At 38.1% G+C, this 24,474-nt stretch overlaps 2 protein-coding genes across 3 annotated transcripts in view; one reads left to right on the forward strand and one right to left on the reverse strand.

Moving 5' to 3' along the window:
* The window catches only part of AKAP7 (A-kinase anchoring protein 7), a 90,930-nt gene that overhangs the window by 22,926 nt on the left and 43,530 nt on the right, over window positions 1-24,474 (forward strand). For both annotated transcript variants that reach the window (XR_005818362.1, XM_040552388.1), the window contains exons 6-7: window positions 5,979-6,091; window positions 16,984-17,128. Coding sequence is in view for 1 of the 2 variants with exons in the window: in XM_040552388.1 (XP_040408322.1) it covers window positions 5,979-6,091; window positions 16,984-17,128 (258 nt within the window). In the remaining variant the exon portion in view is untranslated. The remainder of the gene's footprint in view (window positions 1-5,978; window positions 6,092-16,983; window positions 17,129-24,474) is intronic.
* Window positions 6,985-14,339, reverse strand: MSH5 (mutS homolog 5). Its single transcript, XM_040552387.1, has 3 exons — window positions 14,119-14,339; window positions 13,668-13,763; window positions 6,985-13,011 (listed from the first exon to the last, which is right to left on the reverse strand). Exon 3 carries the CDS (start codon window positions 13,008-13,010, stop codon window positions 10,575-10,577), a length of 2,436 nt encoding a protein of 811 aa, XP_040408321.1. The 5' UTR covers window position 13,011; window positions 13,668-13,763; window positions 14,119-14,339; the 3' UTR covers window positions 6,985-10,574.

Consider the following 24,474-nt stretch of genomic DNA (forward strand, 5'->3'; position numbering starts at 1 on the left):
TGGTCCAGGTGTTCCTTGGATCCTACCATATGAATGAGCACGTTTTTAATCTATGCTCCTGTGTAACAATGGGGTGAAAGAGAAAAAGCCACAAATATTGATGATACGTGGTTGAAAGAACCATATTGCTCGCTGATACACGATAGTGGTATTATATGTATGGTGACAACTCACTATAGAAAAGCCTAAACAATACATAACCAAGTAACCATGAAGAACCATTGGGAAACATCTTGACTGTGGTTTGCCTGCTGGCACAGTGCAAAGCTGAATGAATATTTGAGGAGAAATTCTAGGGATGATGGGGAGTAAAAACAGCCACTTTTCATACAGAGAAACAAGAAATAAGGTCCTTCCTTTTCTTATATTCTGGAGACAAAAGCACATCAGGTAGTGACTGACCCTGGTTTAACCACCATTTTTTTCCATTCCAGAAATTGAGTATTGCCGAGCTGTTCATGAGTCAATAGCTCTTGTCTGACAGTAGCTAGGGTCACTTGTCAGTCTGACACAGTCCTTCCTTACCCTGTTAAGGGTCTTAGCGGTAAGGCGGTAGAGAGATTGGTGCTTGGTGCAGTGTTTGACTATATGTTCCAAGGATAAAGTGATTTCTGAAGTAATTTTTTTATCGCTTGGTACTCACTTCTCATGATTTATAGATGAGGTTGTGAAAAATCTTACCATCTGAAGTGGTTGGTGTAGATTTCTTTGTTGGCTTAGGTATTGGGCCTTGTGAGGCTGTGTGTGTTATGCTCAGTACTATTACAAAAAGTAAGGATAACTAAAAAGCTTCTTTGTAAAAACCAAACTTCTGCCAATTGGTAGCCAACACTCTATACTCTTAAAATACTCTTAAATACAAACAAACAACTGAAGAACTTAACAATTTTAACATGACATGCTAAAGTTATAATCGTAAATTAGCTATGCTTAGCTTCCTCTCTGTCTTCAGCTTTGAGTGTATAGTCAGAAATGTTTCAATAAAGGGACAAAATGCTGTTTCTAAATTCTAAATCTTTTAATTGAGGTACAAGCAAAAATTAATAGACTGGAAGAAAATGTGTGTACATAGTAGTTTTTCATATTTAATGAAATCTTGGAAAATAAAGCTACTTGCTACTTACTTATGGAATATTGCTCAATGTGCAGCTCTTGTATGAATCATTCTGTATTGATCTAGCTGTTTAAGTTTTGGGCCTTTCCAGTATATAGCTGTTCTGAGTGAGCTTCATATATCACATTTCAAGTCTAATTATGGGAAAACAGTTGTCTAATGGATTCAGCCACATCCGATGTAAGAGATGCAGATGACATTTCAGTAATTTTGACATTATAAAAATAACGTACTAAATGGTATTGCAGAGTACTTCAAATTGCATGAAAGATGCTCTGAAAGCTGTCCAAAAATTTGTTCCAGGAAGTCGTTGAGCATGTAAAAATAGCCTTAATTTTTCAAGGGTATACTTTGAAGCTGCAAACATCGGTCAGCCTGAAATTAATAAGGGAAAACACAGATTCTGTTTTGTTTTCCAGTCCAGCTAGTAATGTTGAAGTCTGGGGTAAATATGGCAGATCCTTATCTGTTAAGACCAATCTGTCTATCATTCTTATAACTGGCCTTTCTAATTTACTTCAGTTTGGGTAATCTCCGTCACGGAGTTTAACCTTCATATACTTGTTTAGTCTTCAAATCGACTTTCATGCTGTCCCATAAGCTTTCTCTTGCCCACAATATCCATGCTTCCTTCCCCTGTTCTTTTAAAACCCTCCTTGTAACCACCTCTTCAAAGGGCTGCATGGATATTAATAGCATTGCATTATCTTTTACCCTTCCTGTACTCTCAGGATAACGTTTCCCTTTGTTTCTTCCCTGAGACGCGCACACACGCATTGCCCATCTCCTCAGATTTCTTTCTGTTTTCTTTATCTTTGAGGGGGGGAACACTGGTAGTTATGTCTGTAACTCACCTTAACCAGTAGAATGTCACGCTTTCCTTAAGTGTCAAATACTACAAAACTGGAGCTATTTGTAGCGCCAGCCACTGTGGCCAATCTCTTGAGCCAGTCTATGCCATGACAAAGCTGTGTTAGAAGGTTATGTCTGATGACCATAGGAGCATGTGGACACACATACACGTGCAAATCAATCACATTTAAAACGACAATCTCTCTGTAAATCCATGTTTTCTACTTTCTCCCAGTTTTTCATTATGTGTTTTCTTTACTAGAATTCCCAGGTAGGAAAAAAGATGAATTTAGGAAGATGAATAGAAGCAGATAGCAAGTAAAGTTGATTTATTTAGCACAAAGCAAAGATACCCAGGCCATGTGGTTGCCGTTCAGCAATATAAAGTGAAGGTGCCCTGCTGTCCAGCTGTAGCACACATTATATACCATAGGATCATTTTACACTGTTGAAACTGCTGTGTTTAAAATCCCATGATCAGATGTGTTGGGGCAAACCACTGGTCTGACGCTGAGCTCTTAAAGGAGTTACGGAGAGACCCCTAGATGTGCCAGTCTTCACCACTGCAGATGTTAATTGCAGAGGTGAGAGATAAAACATGCTGGCCATAAGACATGGTAGCAGAAAGAATTGAGCTTTTTAGGGGAAAAAAGCTACAATCCATGAGACAGAGTATCAGACGGTAGCATGAACTTTTTTTTAACAAGACTAATCCTTTGCTGGAACATCAAAGTCGATGAGTCCCCAAATGATGCTGTTAAGGGAACGAAAGAAAGGGACCAGAAAATGGGTTTGTTACAGATCATTTCAGTTTTAAATAAATGTAACACTTTATTCAGCACTTACTCAGCTACCAACATCAGAAAATAAGAGGCTATCTGAAGCATAGAAATACATGCACAGCATTACTAAATGACTGGATTTGAACTTCTGTATCTCAATTTGAAGAAGCAGCAAACATTTATTTATAGTCTTCTCTTTTGATATGTTAATCTGTTGTTCAATAGCATTTGTGTGCACAGCTCCACAATAGTTTAGTGGGGATTTAGTGCAAATTTAGAAATGTTTCCTGCAGACACAAAATAAACAAGTAGGTAAGCTGTATTTACATGTAGGCATGTATGTATAGCTATAGATATACAGTAGATCTAGATATATAGATCTAGATATCTGTGGATCTACAGATGCCTGTATATACATATATACGTACATATGGAGAGGGAGGGAAGGGGGGAAGAAAAAGGGGAAGGAAGGAAATGGACATAAACTGAAACCCAGGAGGTTTGGGCTGAACATCAGGAAACACTTCTTTACTGAGCACTGGCGCAGGTTGCCCAGAGAGGCTGTGGAGTCTCACTCCTGGGAGATCTTCAGAAGCTGCCTGGACGTGGTCCTGGGCACCCTGCTCTGGGTGATTTGGACCAGATGGCCTCCAGAGGTCCCTTCCCACCTGTGATTCTATATTATATGCATGTGTATATATATGCACGTATATGCACTTTTATATAATCCTATCTTGTAAATAGAGGAATAAAACCAGAGGAAAGCGTAACGACATCCAACATAACAGGTTTGTATCATTTGTGCAAATGAAGTCTAGATCAGTTTTGTGCCTCATCTCTGGGGCTGTATCACACCTTCACCTTCTTCTGTGTTACGTGCCACATGTACGTATGTCCTGCAGAGAGAGGAATCTTGCAGCTGAATTTGAAACCATGCGCTCAAAAAATAAATGTTGGTGCTCTTCTTCATCTCTGTTTTCTCAATGTTTATCACGAAAGTTGTAATCAGAAAATGATTGTTTAGTCCATTGACTTCTAGAGTGTTGTATATTAATGGGTAGTATAGTAATAATTGCAGGAAATAAATGTAGATGGTAAATGAGTGGAAAATAAAAACAAAAGACTGAAAACAAATCTAAATGCACTGACTACCTCGGAGGCAAGTGACTGTTTATAGCATGTGTTGTTACTTGTGTTTTGAACAGTGTATCGCGGATTTGCCTGAATTTATTTAGCTGTGGAAGAAGGTGGTTTCAGTGCTGAAAATTCACTTTGTCATACAACCAAATTCTCTTCTGTCCAGCTGTTCAGTTTTCCAGCAGAGGCCTAATACTAGCTTCAGCGAAGGACTGAAAGAGCTTCATGAGTTCTGTATAACTTTTTGTCTGTGTTCAATTGAAGTATATCAGCTTTACTGTTTTAAGACTTCTGTTTGGCAGAAGAGAGAGGCAAAATAGTTTTGATGCATTATATATTCTGCTCTACTGGTAAAAGGCAAAATTTTGTCTTCTAGTAGGTCACTTTCAGTGTTTGTGATGGGAATGTGATCCTGTTACCATTGTCTAGATGCTTCATGGTTTTTAATCCTACTGACTTTTCAGCTTTCTGTGAGGTAGAAAAAAAAGGGTATACTTTTTTTTTTTCTTTGTAAAATGCATCAGCATCTTTTAAGTGGAGAATGAAATTTGAAAGAGAATCTTCAAGTGGGCTTCTCTAGGAAGTGCCGTTTGGGTCTTTGATTTCCTTGGCGTCTTTCAAAATCCCAGCCTCAGCTGCATAGGCTGTGGAGCCTAGGTTTATAAATCGTATGCAGCAGAGAACAAGAAGTGAATTTTGATCTCCAGGTCTGAGGAGGATAATCTGAGATTCTTTTAGAACTCTTCTGTTGTGAAGTAATGCACAAGCTTGTGAAATCTCTTTTTATGTGTGATTTCCAACTACCTCACAAATACCTCACTGAAGCAGTTAAAAACAAGGTAAGAGTAAGGACTCTGGAACGACAGAGTGTGAGCTGGCAGACTTAGGCTAACCAACTTTATATGCCTGAATTCCTCTTCCTTGGGCCATCCCTTTTTTTTTTCCACCCATCTTCGCTGTTCACTTCCCAGTGTAACGCATTTCCTTCCAGGCGAGAGAATAACGCACTGTTTCTTTCCATTACAGCTGAAACATCTAGCCAAAAAGTAATACACTTTAATGCAAACACGTTATTATAGTAAGGGCTGATTAAATTCATGTGATAGGATTGATTTTTTTCCCTATTCTGAATTTAGCTCAAGGACAGTGTGAGTCAACTAGACTTAGAGCTAGAGAAACAGTGTAAGTTGTATTTGCAAAGAAGGAAAAAAATTTACAGTTTTTCTGTTTCTCAGTAACAGAAATAGTCTACTTACCATTATTATTTTTGCCACAGGTTTTATTAATTTTTATCTAAAACATTTCTTTTCAAAATTACAGCAGATATTTTTCGTGTAAAGTATTTCAGTTAAAAAATGAAACATAGTTCAAAAATGACACTGAAATTTACTTCCAAGAAATGAAATATTGTATTGGGCAGATAAGCTGCAAAATAGTAAGCTAGGTCTATGTAGTAGGGTTGCTTAGGCCTTTGGTGTAGATAGGTAAAAGCGTACTTTAAAAATAGGAAGTGAGCTTCAAAGGCAAGTGAAGCTTAAGGAAAACATAAGAAAAATCATCCAACTTCAGTATACTTGATATGTCCTCAAACTCTGCCATGTAAATGGCAGCTCAGCACCAGATTTTATAGCTTCCAATTTCAGATTTCCTTTGGTCTAAGTGGGAGATTACCCAAATACAGAGAGTAGAGCTTGCCACAGAACAGTGTTTTTGAAGAGGGAAATTTCCATTATATACTCAGAGTTTTCCTGAAGTTTGCAAAATTTTTTCAGTGGGAGTAACTCCTGAACCGTTTTATTGTGACGTTCCTAATTTGATAGCAGAAGCGGACAGCATGAACATCTTTTTAATTGCCATTATTTTAATAAAGCCAAATTTGTGACCCATATTAACTGCAAATGCAATAATATTTTCATTTGGAATAATATGCACCTTTGAAGCTAACTAGAAGATCTCTCTGCCTGATAGTACTCTTGGTTGTTTTTTGTTTTTGCTTTTAATGTGGTGTGGCTGTGACTCATGCTACAGTTGCACATTTTAAACATTCTGTCATCTAGTATCTGAGTTCCTCTATATTTTTCTTCCCGCCTCAGAGACTATGAAGAAGATATTTCAAGAAAAAGGCATCTTGGCAGGAGAAGGAAGAGCTTTTAAACCCCATCTGACTTTCATGAAGTTGTCAAAATCAACACAGCTACGTAAGGAGGTGAGCTCACATTTCACATAGCTCAGCAGCAATCTAGAAAGCTTAATTTGGAGACAAACACAGGAGTTGCTTATGCTGTAGCATCATAGTTATTATGTCTTTGTAACCAGCTGAAGAAGTAAGACTTTAAAATACTGATATTTTAGAAAAAAGAGTTAGTACATCTACCGTGTAAACAGCAGTCCTGTACTGTACTGCAGGTCAATAAACTTGACATTCTCAATACAGTAAAGTCATGGTCTGTTTTCTTCCGTGAAACTACGCAAAGCCAAAGGATGTAAGTACTTGCTCAAAATTACAGAATTAGTATTAGGGTATAGATTATATATTTATACATGCTGTCACAGTATTTGTATGCGGTTTGTTTGAATATTGTTGTTTTGTTACTGTATGAGAGAAAGTAAGCAAACAAACAGTAGAATTTGTATTTAGATGATGCATAATATGCAGACTGTCACTTCTCTCAATTGAATATGCTTTGGTGAATTCCAGGGTAGTGAAGAAACGCAGCATTTATATTCTTTCTTGCAGGTATATATTTCTTGAACATTTATTAGCTTTTTTGACAAGAAAAAATAGACAAATACATACAGGTTACAGTAACTGTAATGAGAAGTACCTAGACTCAATACTAGTATATCTAGGGTTTTATTTCACACTAGTTTATCAGTAATATAGTATTTAACATAAGGTATATCTCCATAAAATTTCTTTGCTGACATAGCATAGAATGTTTTATGTCACCCTTCAATATTGACCAGGAAAATAATTTTCAGAATAAATATTTTTTTTTAAAATAAGAACTAAAAAGTATGCAGTATAAATATTTTCAGTTTGCAACCATTAAAGAAAAATACTTTAAAATTTTCATTAGAAAAAAAAACTCTAAAAAATAATAAAGTGCAAATTTTAATTAAGTAGTATTGTGAAATCATTTGGAAGAATGGAGTGAGTTCTGAGATACATCAAGAAACTTCAAGGACATAACACATATCTGCTCTGAAACAGAAATAAGGACTTGTCCACAGGTTGTAGGTGGTATGTTATAGCTCTCAAAATTGTAAGTTCAATTAAGCTTTTGCTTGTATTAACAGCTGCTTTTAAAAGTAGAGCTCTTCTAGAATATTAATTTAACTGTTTTGTTAAAACCTCTCAGATAACCAGGGTGCTTTTTTTTATTTTCCATTCTGTTTTCCTTTTTTGATAGCTATTTTTTATTATTTTAATGTTTATCTACCTTTCACGAACTATTGGCCAGGATACATATTTTCTGTGTTCTGATATTCATGGCTACTGACAGAACCAGGTCAGTGTCATTCCAAATCATCTTCCTTAGTCCTCCACAATACTGGATAATGCATATAGTATTCTAAAGATATACTGTTTGGAAAGATATTATGTATTAAAAATCTGTAAATTATTTTAACAGGAGTTTTTCTCTGTCAGTCCACTGTCTGTCGTAAGCATCATAACCATTATTTCTAGTTGCATTGTCTATGAATTCAGTAAGACAGTTTCATGCATTTACTGAAAACAATAAATACAAACATGAAGCACAAAAGGAAAAACTGTTTTGTAGAACATTTTAACGTAATGTTTAATTGCATTCTCCGATCATTCAACAGTATGAAAAACAAGAAATGGGGTTGGAGAAACGAGAAACGGTGGATGAAATTTGCATGAAAACATGTAAAAGAGCAAATAGAATGAAGTAGTTGACTATAGTTCACAGCTACAGCTTCATAACTATTTAAATATTTTTAAAATGTATGTTTTCTAATTTGAAGCAGTACCTTACGACACCCTCCTAATAATGACATCTGAGTTCCACCAACATTTCCTTTTGGAAAAAAAAAATTCTTCAATGCTTAATATAGATAAACGCATTTAGAGATGCATATATTCTGAAAAGTATTTTAACTTTCCCTAGTTGTTACTGGTATTTAGAAAGAAAAGAGTGTGAGAATACAGAATTAATAAAAGAAAACAGCTTTCCACTTTGAGGTCACAGCATTAAGCTAAGAACAGACTAAATGGTAAATGCAAAAAGAAAAAGAAAAATCCTTGGAAATATAAGTTAATAAAGGGTAAAAATTTCAGATAAAGTCTGTGAGGAAAGAGCTATCTGAGTACTCTTAGCTTTTCAGGTTAAAGAACCTTCTTAACTGCTCAGAAGTGGGAGCAACTCACGACTCGATTTGACAGTTCCAAAATCTCATGTGCCACTGAAAACTTCCCCAATTGGCACTGAAAATTAAGAAGGCACAGTATGCCTGTGGGTGTCCTTGTGGAAGGAGATAAAGGGAGATAATTTACTTGCATGTGCTTAACTGTTTCCACACTTGACTGGATGATAAGAATCTTGGATTGGTATCATTATCTTCGGTACAAAGAACCTAATGAAACAGTGAAAGAAGCAATTGGAGCTTTCCACTTAAAGAAAACATTCCTATTCCTGCTTCCCGTACGAGCCTGCTGTGTTGCTGTAGGTCAGTCACAACTTCTCTTTTTCATTCACCCAGGCTGCTGTTTATTTCAGGGAGTGGTGTGAGGCACATTAGATAAACGCTGTATGACATTTGGAGATCCTTTGATACATAGTGCTGCCAGAACTGCAGATACGGTGAAATGGATTTTGTAAGTAGATGACTGACAGCTAAACTGCTCAGATGGCATCTACTTGGTTAGTAAGCAGTGTATCCTTAGCCTAGACAGAGGCTGACAAGGAAGTATTCAAAAAATGCCATGTATGAATATTTAATATATAGTACATACTTAGAGTGCTGCATGTATAATTAGTAAAATATATTACTGAGAAAAATCCTTTTGTATCTAAAACACTTGTAAGAGTTCTGCATGGCCTGTACACTGCTACCGTTCAATTTCAATGGTAATGTTGCCAGTATGTTAGATATTATCTTGCAGACGGTATTATTATGATTGCACTGACAATAGCAGCAACTGCATGATTCAGTCATTTACTCGTGTATTTTTAGTGTGAATTATGTTAAACTTTTGTCTCTATCCTGGTTTCATTAGAGATAACAAAAGTTACTTATTTTGTAATACTAAAGCACATCATAAAGGAAGAAATTCTGCACTGAATCAAAACCAAAGCAGTGTTTCTGAATCCACATCTTTTGGTGGACACATTTGTCTTTTTGCTATCTTCAGTGAGACATACCAAACAAATAAGATGTTTAATACTGATAGTATGAAGATAATTATTTTTTTCTCATGTATTTTTTCTCTCACTGTATGTGACTAATATTTTTGGTTCTTGAAATCAGATACAACTGAAGAGAGATGTAATATATCTGCTGATGTCTTTTATGAGCCATATTGTAAGCAGTTATAGCAAGTTTTGGCAGTCAGACAATTGGTTAGACATATGATGTCTTTTCTGTCTTGCTCTTAGATAAGGAATCTCAGGCGCTTAGCCCATTGCAGGGAAGGTTATTACTTCTGTGGTACTTAGATATCACGTCTGCTGCTTCATTAATTTTTTCATGAATATTTTTGGCATACTAATTCATCAAATGCTGTGTTCAGTAAAGATCGTTTGCACTGACAGAAATGAAAGGGAATGCTATGGTTCTGGTATTATTCCCTTAACCATAACTTTTACTCAATACTTTAAAATAGACTATAAAATGTCAGTTTCTGTTGTACATCCCTAGTGTAGTTTTCCATTTCCTAGACTTGTAATTTTGTTTTTATTTATACTCATACAGTATAGATAGTAGTCTTACAATAGTCCTACAAGTCCTATAGATAGTAGTCTCACCATATAGGACCTGAGGAGAAGAGAGTGATTCTCAGTAAAACCAAAGCGCTTCCTCTGTAATCAGTCCCTGTTGATTCTGACTTCTAGCATTCTTTTTATAGCAACTCTTGGGATCTCTGGCATTTTAGCCAGAAATGCTGTTTTAAGAAAAGCCACAGAGCTCATTAAATCCCTCTCTATATTTCCATTAATCAGCCTTTACTTCAGAGGTTTGTATTGCGACAACTGTTACTTGCTGATCTGGGAGTCTGAGGCACTTATTTGTAATCTTTTGATGCTGATCCTAAAATAGCTGAAACAATCTCTTTGACACAAACACAAAACAATAAACACTTTGCTTGTACAGTCTCATGAGACCAGCAGAAATATTTTGTGATTTTGCTACGGTATTTTTTTCAGTCTGGGGATCTAACAACAGGGGCTCAAAAAGCACAAACTGTGTAATCCAACAGGTGAAAGAGATTCTTGAATTCTCTTTGTTCAGTCTTCTTGTTTTCATATCATAGACCATATTGCAGAGATGCCTAACTTCAATACTTGTTTTAAACAAGAAGAAAGGACGTACACTACAGACAGTTTTTTTACAAGTGAAATGTAGTGTGAGGTGTTAGTCATTGTCATCATTGCTTAAATTACCAAACTGTCCTACTGAACGTGGTAGATACCATGTAATTCATGCTTTTACACAAAGCCCTGTTACAGAACTGAGGCTGCAGAAGGCAGCACCTCTTTACGCATGAACTCTTCTAAGTCCAGATGGGGATCATCAAGGTCTAGACAAAGAAACTTTTCCACAACAGACTTGCATTTTTCCATCTGGTCTCCTTTTGAAGGATGATCAATACATTTGATAGCTTTTCCATTGCGAATCAGTTCTGATACTTCCACTCCTCTTTCAATAATTTTGGCTGGCATTCCAGCTAATGCAGCAATGTTGGCAGCATGACTGACGGTGGACACGCCTTGTTTGATCTGATAGAAAAATACCAACTCGTCTCCATCTTGGTGGGTCTCCATGGTCAGGTACTCCAGAAGAGGCGTGGCAGGCAGGAGTTCTAGCTGCATTAAACTGTGAAAATTTGTGGAGACAAAGACCTGCGGACAGCGGGTTCCTTGACTGATCCAGTACCTCAGCACAGCAGCCAGAAGGGACAGCCCATCCAGTGTGTTGGTCCCTTTACCAAACTCATCGATAAGCACCAAGGACCTCTCTGTAGCATTGTTTACAGCCTTGGCAACCTGGTTAAGATCAATCATGAAAGTGGAGAGCCCTACAGAAACAGATTCCCTACTGTGGATTCTTGTGTAAATTCCGTCAATTGCTCCAATCTCTGCCTCTGCTGCAGGGACATAACTGCCAATCAGAGCCATAAATATTATAAGACCTACTTGCTTTAAGTAGACGCTCTTTCCAGATGAGTTGGGCCCTGTGATGATCTTTATTCGTCTGGCAGCCTCACCACTGTTCACAGAATTGGCCACAAAAGTCTTTGCGCACAGTTCCATGAGCGGATGTCTGCCATCCTTGATGTGGAAGCCGTGGCGGTGAGTAAAGCGCGGCCGGCAGTAGGAGTTCTCCCGGGCCATCACTGCCAAAGCCAGCAGCACATCAAGGTGTGCAGTGTACTCGATCACGCTGCTAAGCACTTCAGACTTCTCCAAGATCTTTGTCTGCAGCTGGTGCATAATTAGTGTTTCCTGGTCTCTTATCTCACAGTGCAAGTCACCCAGCAGGCTGTCTAGCTCCTTAGTCCTCGCACTTCTGTAATGCAGTTTATCCTCTGACAAAAACATGAAGTCCAAGCCTTCGATTTCAAAGTCACTCTTATCCACCATAGTTGGTAGCCGTGGAATGGAGAGAAGGAACCCAATCAGAGGAATGTAGATCACACAACAGGAAGGAATATGATCGTCCAGGGTTTCCAGTTCTTTTCGTGCCACTTCTGTAAGGAAGTCTGACAGTCCCATGAGCCTTCGTTTCTTTTCGTCAATGGTGGGATCCACGTTAGGTCTGACAGTGAAGCGGTTCTCTGAGATGCTGCCTTCAAAGTCCACCACTTTGCTGATGAGACTGGCAATGTAGTGCAGATCATCAGTGAAGACACGTGAAATAGTCTGAAAGAGTTCAATGTTACTGGGCAGAGAACGGCACGTGTCTCTAAGGCACACTGCGCTATACAGTGTCTTATAGAGAGCTTGCCAGTCACTAACTTTTGTATGGGAAAGTGTCATTCTTTTTAGAATAAGAGGTACATTTTTTATATTCCTGAGACAGTCTTGAAGGGTGAGAACTGTTTCATGGTTCTGAGCCAGCAGGAAGAAGTGGATAACATCCAGCCGTTTATTTAGCTCTGTCAAGTTCCGAGTAGGTCGTGTAAGCCACAGCTTCAGCAGTTTTTCTCCCCATTTGCACCTGCAGCGGTTTAAAATCCCATATAAACTGAATCCTTCTTTTAATCCACTAGACAGCTTGTACACAGAAGGATGGATATCACTTTTAAATATCTGTAGGACACAGTAAGCGTCTTGGTCCATATTCACAGTATCTGACAGCACAAACTTTTTAAAGGCCAAAATAGGAACAACAACACTGCTTTCTTCTAGCTCAATTCCAACCCTTCTCCTGTCTAGGAACTTAAGGAGCCCCCCTAGAGCTCTTATAACAAGTGGGCTCTCAAAAGGGATGACTGAGGACAAGTAGAGAATTTTCTCTGTTGCAGTCATATGGGATGGGATGAATGGAAATTGCCTAGATAGGATCCGTTGTTTGCTGACTTCTAGGCCAAAGTCTGTGTTAGGAAACAAGACAATTTCTGGTTTTCCCATGTCTTTATCACTATCACCAGCTGTTAGGTCGGTCAGGAATTTGGCAATATTCTGGTCCTGTTTTGCACTTGTCACTATGCATTGAGGATGAACTTCCTCAATTACTTTTTGCAGTAGGTCAAGGTCTTCATTATCAGGTGTGTCAGGCATGAAGTAAACTGAGCAGTCTTCTGTATCGTAGTAAGTAACTGCAAACTGCCCTGCGTACCACAAAATAGACATATGCGTCTCAGAACACTCCTGGTCCTCTTGTTCGGGCACAAGCAGTGATGGCAAGGGACAACTTGTGGTTGATGTGGAACTCATTCTGTTGGTGAACAAAATTTTTATTCACGACTCATCCTAACAGTCCTGGGAACTAACTGTAATTGACAACAGCAAGTTAACACTTATTCTTCCAACCCTGGAGAAAGTAACATGCTACCAGTAATTAAAGACAGATGTTAACAGTTCCAGTGAAAAGATGCAGCCAATAGCTACAGATGCATCTTGATTCTAAGCAAGCTGTAACTGAGCTACTACTAGCAATGTTGGAATAGTTTTATAGTTTTTCTTCATATCTTTAAGTACAATCACACCCTTCAAACCCCTCATAATGCTCTTTGAACCCTTCTACTACTGACTTGGTGTTACAAGCCATAGCTGGAGAAACTCCAAACCACCTTTAGGTACTGAGCTTGAAAGCTCAAACATAATAGGTCCTGTCTATCTTCAGGTTGTGTAGATTGTGATTAATCTAATCTCATATCTAATACGTAATCCCAGCAGGTATCTAATAGCCTGCTGTATATCCTGTTTCCATAATAAGCTATAGAAATAACACTATAGAAGGTAAAAACTTGCTGTCAGCCATGTGCTGATGGTTAAGGGACTGGAGCAACTCACATGTGAGAGGCCAACAGATCTGGGATTGTTTAGCCTGGAGAGGGCTCAAGGAGGGCTCTTACCACAGTGTATAAATACCTGATGGGGGGAGCGCAGAAGACAGAGCCAGATCCTCCTCAGTGGTACTCACTGACTGGCAGGAGGCAGTAGACACAAAAAGTACGGGAAATTCCACTTAAACATGAAAAAACAAACAAACTTTCACTGTGAGGGTGATCAAACACTGTAACAGGTTGTCAGAGAGGTTGTGGGGTGTCCAGCTTTGGCGATACTCAGACCCTGACTGAACACGGCCCAGCTGCTGCAGGTGATCCTGCTTCGAGCTGGGAGTGGACTGGGGGATTGCCACAGGTCCTGCCCAACCTCAGCAACTCTCTGATTTGTATCCAGTATTTCAGAGATGCAGCTTTACTATATGTGTGCCCAAATACCCGTGAATACAGTAAAGTACACTCACCAGTTTCCCCCTACAGAGGCCGAAGTCACTGTCAGCTCCCTGCCTCCAGCCCTCTCCCTGCCCGCTACTCACCCTCCTCACTCACAGGCGGGCAGCTCCTCTCAGCTGCTGCTACTTCATGAAGTCCAAAACTTTGATCTCACCCCCTTTTCTCCCCTTCCTTCTCCGGATCAGAGCTTGGCTCCTGATCCTCTCAGGAGGGAGGTATGCCCTGGGCCAAGCTCCCTCCCCGTGGCCTGCCCTTGCCGCTGCCAGTGACTGCCACGGAGGCAGCCTGGCCTTCTGCAGGCCCATTTGCACAGGCCTGTCCCTCCGCAGGCATCTACCTCCTCCTCCTCATCCAGCACCCAAGTACAGCATATCTCTGTAAGCAGCATCTACAACTTTCCCAAATGGGAATAACTCCTCTCTTTCTTCCCCACTGCTCCAGACACTTTCAAATAAATGAACCATGCCACACACCTGCGTTGGTTCATCCTTCCTTTCACCATCTGCATCTCACTGTAACCATTGCAAGCACTGCTCCATAAATTGCTCCAAATTCAGTTTTCCCTTGGCTGCTTTTCCAAATATCTTGTAGCATGGATGGGTTATCTTAACCTTTTCTTCATTTTCTTTGATGAGTATTCAAGGCTTCACATTTTGACAAGTGTTCTCATGTCTGAAAAGGTCTTTTTTATTGCTAATTGATGTCTAAATGCATTTCAAAGAGCTGTCAGCCAGAGAGCACCAACTGATGATTTAATTTCAAAATAACCTTAGTACATAGGAACCAATCTAGCCACAGAATATCATATTTTAAATAAAAATGACTATGGAATACATGTAGTCTTCCAGTGTGATTGTTTACCCTAAATGACAAACATCCACCACTAGATGTCATCATTTCAGACATTAAGGAACTGGAAAGGTGGTTTTTGACCTCTACTAAATTAGACTTCAGGGGAAAGAGAACCAGATGTGCAGCTAGTTACTCAAGCATAGTGCTTTTGAATTTTATCTAACTAAAAAGCTCAGTAGAAATACCACCACTGAGCACATATGGCATGTGACTAATTGTGAAGCATCACAAGAAATGATTAAACGTAATGCTCAGATGAACTGAGATAGCGTAAGGGTATGTGCAAGGGGAGAGCATCTGTCTACTTTAGGGCACCTGGTGGAGGACCTTTCCAGTGCAGAAGGGGATAATAAAAGGAGGGGGAAGCCACAAACAACAGCAACACACAGAGACACAAACCTCCTTGCCATATAACTGGGAGATATAGCAAGGGCGAAAACTGGTCAGTCACTCTGATTGCTAGGGTTCTGTGGATTGTGGGAATGCTTAGTTCTGTAGGATCATCTGGTTGAGGGCCTTGTTAAATGGAACGATAAGGAAAGATGTAAACAAAATGTATGGAGACACAGAGCTGTCGGACAAACCGAACAGAGCCAAAACCAAGAAACAAACCTTGTCTGTCTCACTAATTAATGATCTATCAGGAAACTGCAGGCAAACCATAACTTTGCAACTGTTGGGGATATAAACTTGAGGGTCCAGGGTGTTTGCAATCCTGCTGACCAGTTTGCAGGTCAGTGAGACTGCAAACTGACGGGGCAATGAACAGTGGAGGGAGATCAAGGAGGAACAAAGGAGGAACAGACAGAAGAGGTTGTAAAGGTGGCCAGTTGTGTGTAAAATGGAGCTTGTCTGACTTTAGCCCTTCGGCTGACCACCGCAGTCTGTCCTGTCTTCTTATTAAAGCCTCTTAACCATCTCTCTTTCTGCGTAATCTCTCTCCCAATCCTGTGCACATGCTACAAGGACAAGGCACCAGATACTGGGATCTGGTGTGGGTAGATTTGGAGTCAGACTGGCTGTGTGGGCACCGCGGGCCTGGAGTGTCAGCGGCTGGACCCAGTGGGATCTCCGTGCCAGGCACTGGGGTGGGTGGGGGTCTGTCCCAATCAGCCCTATCCCTGGGGGCTGCCTGTGGCAGTGCCTTGTCTGTGGCACCAGACACGTCCATGTCCTCAGTGCTTGTACCTGTGTCTCAGGGCTGCATGCTCAGCTTCCCTACTGTTTGCATCTGCAAAGAGGAGAGCAGCTGGCCCATCCACCAGAGAACTCATATCCCCACCAGAGACCCCGCGTCTGCGGCACTGGGCTGGCTCCAGCATCTGGGCTGGAGGGAGCTCTGGGTAGAGCTGCTACAGGCTGCGGCCATTGCTTACATCCCTTAGCACACCATAACGGTTTTTAAAAAGGAAGTGACATTATGTTGAAGTACACTGAAGGAGAAAATATAGTTTCTACAGAGATCATCATTTTTATTGAAAACATGATGGAATGAGGAGCACTAAACCACTAAAATACTAATATTACTGCTGATATTACAAATCATTAATATTTATCATTAGAATTGAGTCAGTCTTTTTGATAGGTAAAGTTCAGAAATATAAGTAAGTTTTTAGATTTGCTGAGATAAAAAGCCTCATGTTGGTTACACAGAAAAATATTTTCCTGTTCGGTGATTTCAAAAACACAGAAAACTTTCCTTGACAAACATTTGAGATTCTTCTATGCATGAGCACATGCCTGGTGCTGACAGAGAATAATTTCCAGTTACATGTTCCATGAAGACTCTTGCAAACCACTTGAAGTTAAAGCAGTTGTAGTGTTGTACACAGCTATAACATTGAAGAGGGATGAGTAGAAAGGAGGTGTAATGACACTTCTATTTCCATGTTTAAGTTCTGCAGCAGATAACTGCTTAACTGAAACAGATTTGGCACATTATTGTTTCAGTATTCTTTTTGCATTTTGAAGCAATTTTCCATTCTGATTTCAAATTTCCATTTAACCTCCGGTTAAAACAAAAACTGTAGGAATTAAATGTGAAAATTCAGTCTCTTAGCAGAATGCCTGATTAAATTTTCTGTTGATATTTAAAGGTGAAAAAAATTGACTCAAGCCTATATGAAGATTTTAAAAGCCAGTATTTTGGAGATGAAGTCCTTCATCGCTTAGATCTTTGCTCCATGTTGAAAAAAAAGCAACCCAATGGCTACTACTACTGTGAGTCCTCTGTTTTTCTTGGTAAGTACATCTTCATTTTCTTCCTGTATCAATGGTGCCTATAAATTATATGCCTGAAAAGTCATTTTTTCTGTGGTGTATGTTAGGCAATTTTCTCTGTTGATTATAAAGATAGCCTGTGTGACTAAATGAGATTAGATGCAGTAGCTTATTAGATTATTAAAGCTAAGTGAAATGTGTGGTTTGGCAAAGATGTGACCTTACTCGGACTGTATTCCTATATAGAGAGAATTTCAGTGATGTAACAGATTTCATGATAACTGTTCAGAGTACCATCAACACTTTAAACATTGTACCAAATACTTTGCCTAGATCGTTGCAATGCTAGAAATTACACTTGTGTCCTCCAGCTTCAATGAACAGAAGTTTCACATCTCAGTGATTATTCTAGGCTTGTCTCCTTGTTTTTGCCATTTGTATATAGCTGGCACTTCAGTTGGTGTGCATGGAAAGTCTGTGCACTGAGAGACTATGGGATAATTGCTGTATAATTAATTAACCACCTCTCCGGGGTGGTTAGCTCTCACTAGATGATAGTGGAGTTTGGAGTTGGGGTTAGTTATGTTAAGAACATGAGTTATAAGATTCTTAAATTAAGTAACTCAGGAATGTTGAGGATTTTTCTTAATGCAGTCAGCCCTTTAAACCTAGGAATGTATTGTGTGATGTGTTGGGAATATCTTGAAAGATACCATTCCTGCACCTTGGAGATCTTTAAGAAACCAGATGACATGGGAAGACAGGCAAGTAGTAATACTGTAAAATAAGAGCTTTTTTATATTAATTTTATTTTTTACTTTCCTAATTTGTCTGGTTCGTTATATGTGCCATGTTAGATGTTGAGTCTTAAAAGAGGTTTATAGCAGGGAATAAGTCATGGTCCTGGGAGGTCAGTTGATATTTTTTCTTATTTGTACTGGTACAGCTTGATTTTTACATTTCAGGGATTTTTTTCCTGCATTCGTGTCAGAGGTTGAATGTAGTGGTGTCGGAAGGCATGGGATACTGACATTCATGATGAAAGTTCATGTGAAGTTTGCCTTTTTTCCTTAGAAATAGAAATTTAGAACTCTGTTGTGCATGTTGTCAATGAGCAATAGTTCTATTTCAACAAGAATATGGACAGCCTTAATAAATCTGAATAAATCAAAGTCTTAACTCATACTCAAGGGAAAAAAAAAACATCTGTTCTTGTATGGATTCTCTAGCAAGAAGAAAGAAATATAAAAAATCTTTTTACAGGGAGCCTCAACAATAAAATACTTAAAGACTATGATGCATTTCTTCTCATACACTTTGCAACATTTTCCAGATTTCTGCTAATAAACAAAAATATTCATAACAAAAATTGACCATAAATCATTTCAACAAACAATCATTCAGTGAATCTAACCTCTCCCACTCCAAAGCATACTAACCTTATTAATGAAAATATTCACGACCAAGGAGTGATCGTATCCTCAGAAAGAAAGAACAAAACATGCAACGTTAGGGAAGTCTTCCAAGACTGTTGCCATCCCAAGTAGTTGAATAGAAACATCTTCACTGGAGTCTTTTCTTGTGTAGACGGTTTTAAAGGAAAAACGTGTCTTCATCCTTGAAAACTAAGAAATCTTTAAAAAAGATTAAAACAACTATTTGTGATGAAGATAACATCCTAAAGGACTAAAAGATCTTAAAAGGATGAAAACTTCTATTGGTTTTGAAGATGGATGTATCCTTAAGGACAAAGAAATCTGAAAAAAGATGAAAACTTCACGCAAGTACTGTGTCCATCCCCAAATTCTGCAAAACCTTTAAAGGCGTGATGAGCATAAAATAAAAGGAAAACTGCTGATCCAGGCACCTTTTCTGGTAGAGCTAATTTTGATGGAAAGATCCAATTTTCTAAGGCTCGTAACTGACGGGATCAATGCATTATACTTCATTTTTGCTTAGCAAATACTGTGCTTTCATCATCATAAAAACTGTACCGGGTTCATGTGCCTCATCTGCTGTTTTTCAGGCACTCTTCAACACCTGAATTGTTTCATTCTTAATGCCGTGTCAAAACTAACACTGTAGTGGAGACAAAAAGTGTTTATGAGCAACTACCACCAACTCTAAGTTTCTGTAGTTTGGACCAGCTTTTCGTAAGCACTGCTATTAAAAGGTAGTGCTGCTTCTAGGGCTCCATGTAGGGCTTTGGTGACAGCTTGCTTTGTGTCTTGTGGTGCCTTATTCCTCCTTGTGGTCCCTCTTGTGGTCCTTGTTCCCACAGCATTACTGGTGGGATATTACTGTTTTTGAGAGGACTGTTTTGAGGATTTATTATTAAATACTTATACAAGACTTTCAGCATTTCAGGCACTTTGTAAATGCTGAATATTATTTCCTGTTAATGTTTTTGTTTGCACTTAGGCCCCGTTTATTTAGAAGAGGTATACTGTTACAAAACAAATAGAAAGTAGTTGCCTGCAGTACAGAGGAAAAAAATTGTAGGATGGCTGTTTAAATTTGTGACAATATTGCAAAATCCAGATCAGTCAAAACCAAAAAGAGATTTATTTATACATCTCTCTCTCTCTGTATATAATATTTATTACCTCGTGTTATGTATGTCCCATGTTTATATCTGTGTATATATATATATATATAATGTCTTCTGTGCACATTTGTACATTCAGTTAGGTATTTGTGTGCATCCAAATGCTTAGAGAAATCACAAGATTTTTTAACATGGTATAAATTTTTTAATTTGGATGAAATTAAGGCTCAGCTATTCACAAATACTTGTTTTAGAATGTGTATCTGATTAATGAATTTGGCAAATAACTCATTACAAATAAAGATGTTTAGTAGTATATTTGATAGATACTGACAATGTGTTTTTCAAACATTTGTTTAAGTCTCTCTTGAACTTTTCTCGTTACTGACATTTCAGAATGAGATAGTCAGTCTTTCAGCTGTCTTTTGAGTCCCATTAAATGGTTTATAACAGCAGTCAATCAACTGGTATTCAAAGCAAGAATCAGATGCTTGTTTGGCTTTAACTGAGTGGTGGTGTGACAGTGTCTAAAGAATTTATGGGAATTGTCATTTTCACAATCTGAGCAGAATTCTCTGAATTATTTTTACATTAGTACTACATCATGCTTTCTCTAGCCAGAGTATTTGAATAGATGTTCTTCACTGACACCACATTAAGAAAGTGTAGCTTTATTATCCCCGCTTCCCTCAGCCCTGTATGAATAGACGCATCTTGCTAAAATGTATGCATCTTGTTTTTGTGGTTTTGAATACATTAATTATACTTATCTAAAGCCAAAAGGGGAGGGAAAACATCTATATTGGAACAGAGTTTTAATGACTTCAAGTTTAATTTCAGAGAAGGAGAAACTATACTGCATTGAATTTTTAAAAACCCAATATTTAAAATATTTTAAAATGTTACATGAACAGGGGTTTTAGTGACTATAGAAAATTAGAGCATTAAAATAAACATGTGGAGAGTTAATGCAGTTTTATTAATACATCAGAAACAGTAAAATTTGAAAATTTATACAGACAAGAGCTGTATCCAGCTCTGATTCTTTCTACATGCACGTGCACTCAAGCACTTCTCTCTTTTTTTTTTTTCCTTGAAGTGCAAAGAAAATATAACATCAGTATTTACTTTTTGTTACCTAGAGTTTGGGCCACACTTCAGGGTTATGCATCTAATAAGATGAAAAGATCTAAAAAGGGATAAGATACAATGTTAGAAGAGAAACAGGAATCCATGCACAATGAAGAACTACATACTACCATTGCTAAGAAGTGCCACAACACGTATCAGCTTGGTAGCTAGACATTTTAGAAACATGTTTAAAAGTATAGGAAGCACAAAAGCTCCATATAGATAAAGACAGAGCTGAAACACCTGCTGAGCTGCAACAGTACACACAGCAGGTAAATAAGCTTTGACAGTATGTTACAGAGAAACATCCACTATCTTCAGCAGAGCCTACAGACATCTGCATCAGAAGATTTCTCTCCATCTGCATGTCACCCCCACAGGGTATGTATTCAGGAGTTAAAATTTGACATGACAGTGACAATGGGGTAGAAGCTTCATTCTCAAAGCAGAGATCAGTTTATTCTTTAAAGCAAATAAATCAGCAAGCTGACAAAAAGTCCTTCAGACCACCCACCTCATGGCAGCTGTTGTATGTCACCTTGAATGCCAAATAGCAGTGAATGCTAGAATACGTTGAGCTTCTCAATATATACTCTTTCACCTGAATGATGAATCAGTTCTTTATGTCACAGTAAAGATGTTCAGTAGACCCTCAAAGGGAACATTATGTACATCTTGTTATGTTAAACATGCCTTTGACATTATGTATCCCACTTAAATATTTTTGGGATCCTTGTATTAAGATTTTTATAAACTTCTGTTTTAAAGAAAATGTGTTTATAGTAATATAATGTAAAATCAAATTATATGCACATTAAGGAAAGTTGTCGCATGCCAAGCTGTATTCAGCCTGTAAACTGTGGTAAGTTTCTCCTGCGTGGCTGGTACGGAGAAGGTTAAATATGAGATTTCCCATGTGCTGTCTCTGAGGCAGGAAATCTTCAACAGAAGACTGTTCCTTAGTGGAAAGCACCAAGCAGGACACTCTTACTTTCTCTCCAGCCAGAAGTCCTATCTCTGGACTGTGTGCCAGGTTGGAGGTTGAAGTGCTATTATGGTTCCCCTTAATCCTTGCAAGCTAGCAGTAGCAATCTAGAAATCAAAATACCAGACCACAGACGCCTAATGTATCTGAATAAAAGCATAAGAATATGTTAAAAGATAGCGTTTCTTGCTCCTCCAATAATTCCTCATACAGATGGGTTTTAAGTAGCGGAACATTGGTGTGTCAGTCTACATTTCTATGGAGCTACATACAAGTTAGGTCTAACTTCGTCATCCAGGAACCTTCTGCAAGTCTCTCTGAAATGGGAGACACCTGCAGTCATTCATCCCATTCTAAAATATGCGTGTGTGACAGGCAAGATCTAAGAAATGTCTAAGATAGGCAAGATTAGAATCTGAGATACGTTACTTGAACAGTTGTTAATATTTGTTAATTAGTTTGCTTGTTATTTTTTTATATAGAAATGCGTAGATTCTCAACGAAAAGATGCATTATATTTGCAAGCTTCATGTTTCTGAGGAAGAGCAATAACCATATGAATGGAATGTGTTACAAGCAAAATATATTTTTGCTGATCTCTGCTGTTAGGCCATCTGAGTCGTTTAAGTAACTTTTTTAATAGCCTCGGTTTAGGATTTAGTGTTGCAGTTTATGCTTCCGCATTACATTTTATGGTTCTAGCCAGGCAGCTACTCTGCACTCCTGTCTCAAACAAGGAACAAGATGCTCCTGCTGGCAGCTTATAGAAGAGCTCTCTAGTTTGTGGATAAGCTTGCCAGGAGTAAATTTTGGGAATACTGACCAAGAAGAAAGGAATTACAAAGGAGGAAACACATCTGTACTAGATACAGAAAATAAATATGATAACATCACTTTATGAACTCAAAGTAATACTGAAAAGAAATAGTAGACTGAAAATAAAAGAATTGGAGACCAATGGATAGTTGGAGAGATTGTCAACATCCCTTGGTTTGCTGTTTTAAAAAAATGCGCTTAGAGTGTCATGCAAGAAGTATGGTGATATCTCACCTTCATCATCAAGGAAGGAATGAATTCAAATACAGTGTGCAATATGAATTCTTCCTAATTTGTCTGACATCTTTTTAAAGCAGCACTGGCTTAAATGAAAAGAAAGACTGGCATTTGTCTGCTTTACATACTGTCCTACTTCCCTGTCTACAGACGGTTTGACCTGACTGTGACTGATTTTACTCATACAGAAATTAAACATTTTCTCACATAGGAAGCAACAGTAGTAACGAAGTAAAATGTTTTGATCATCCAGATTCTATTTCCTCCAAAAACATGCTTACCTTGTGTTTCTTTTGCTATCCGTACCTGCATGGCATTGAATCACTTCTAAAATACTGAATCATTCTTTGAACTTATCTGATATCTGTCCTTCTTTCTGCTTCTTCTGTAAATTCAAAATATTTCTGTTAGTTTCACTTCTTAATTTTTCTCTTCTTGATAATCTGTTTATAGGCTAGCTTCCAACTTCTCTACTCTGTTAGGTTGTGATTAACCACTCTTGTGTTTCTTGCATATCTATGACACTCATCCTAAATTTTAATTAAAAACGATAGTCACACTGCTTATGGATAAAATGGCTTGGGCAGCTTACCAGGGGCTATTTCTTGACGTTTGTAATTAGCAATTCATTCACTGTTTGTGATGAGTTTTTCCACAGCTGCTGCAATTTTGTGCGTATAGTATGCTAAGTAGCTCTTTGCCTTACATAAAAAGCAACAGGTATTGTGGGTTAATCTGTAGTCTTTACCCAGAGCACTAATTCTTAACAGCATCATGTGGTCTAATACTGACTTAGAAAAGTGATTCCTTTAAACACCTCAGAGAAACACTCGCATTTTAGTTTATAATGTAGAAGTCAGACTCTTTATGTAAGGTGGATAGAAAATGGTGAGCCAGCAGTTTCATACACAAATCAAGTATCTTGTATTGACTTCTGAGAATAGAGTGGTCCCCTATTGCTTCCTTTTCTCTGGTCTTACATTAGAACTTCATGTTCTCTTTAGCTCTAGTGATACAGCTCATCTTGTGTCAGTACACTGGACAGTTTCTTCTGTACTTGGTAGTTTTATGTTATTGAAACATTAACCATCGGTACAGTATTTTTCTTCATGATAGAGCATTTTTACTTTAGCTTTTTAATACCAGTCAAATAATACCATTATAACTTAGAAGTTATAATGACAAATTCTGTGTGGATACAAAGGAGAACAAGTTGACTGAAGTTAAAATAACCTATGTAAATATGACTTGAAAGTGGAAACTTTCATTTCATAGTAATATTCAGTTGTTTTGAGGGCAACTTCTAATATCCCCGACTTTGAGCTTTAATGCTGGCAAATGTGTAAGAAACTTTTCATTGGAAAGTGACAATGAATTTTAAAGAAAGAAGCATGCTTTGTATTCAATCATGCGTCTCCTAATACTGATGGTAAAGAAAACTTTCTCATCACCTTCCGTGATTGCAGTTGGTGATTCAGTGATTATGGGGTATGTATTATTTGCTTTGTACAGGGTAGTTTTTGCATTTTTCTTTTAAGAATACCATATTATAATTAGAGGGCTATTTAAAGACTAAATGCTGATATTTATCTTTTTATTTTTCAGCAAAAAGATGTTTGAAGTAGTGATGTGTTTTCATGCCAGTGCTGT

This window comes from Cygnus olor, chromosome 3 (genome assembly GCF_009769625.2).
Source record: "Cygnus olor isolate bCygOlo1 chromosome 3, bCygOlo1.pri.v2, whole genome shotgun sequence".
Taxonomy (NCBI): Eukaryota; Metazoa; Chordata; class Aves; order Anseriformes; family Anatidae; genus Cygnus; species Cygnus olor.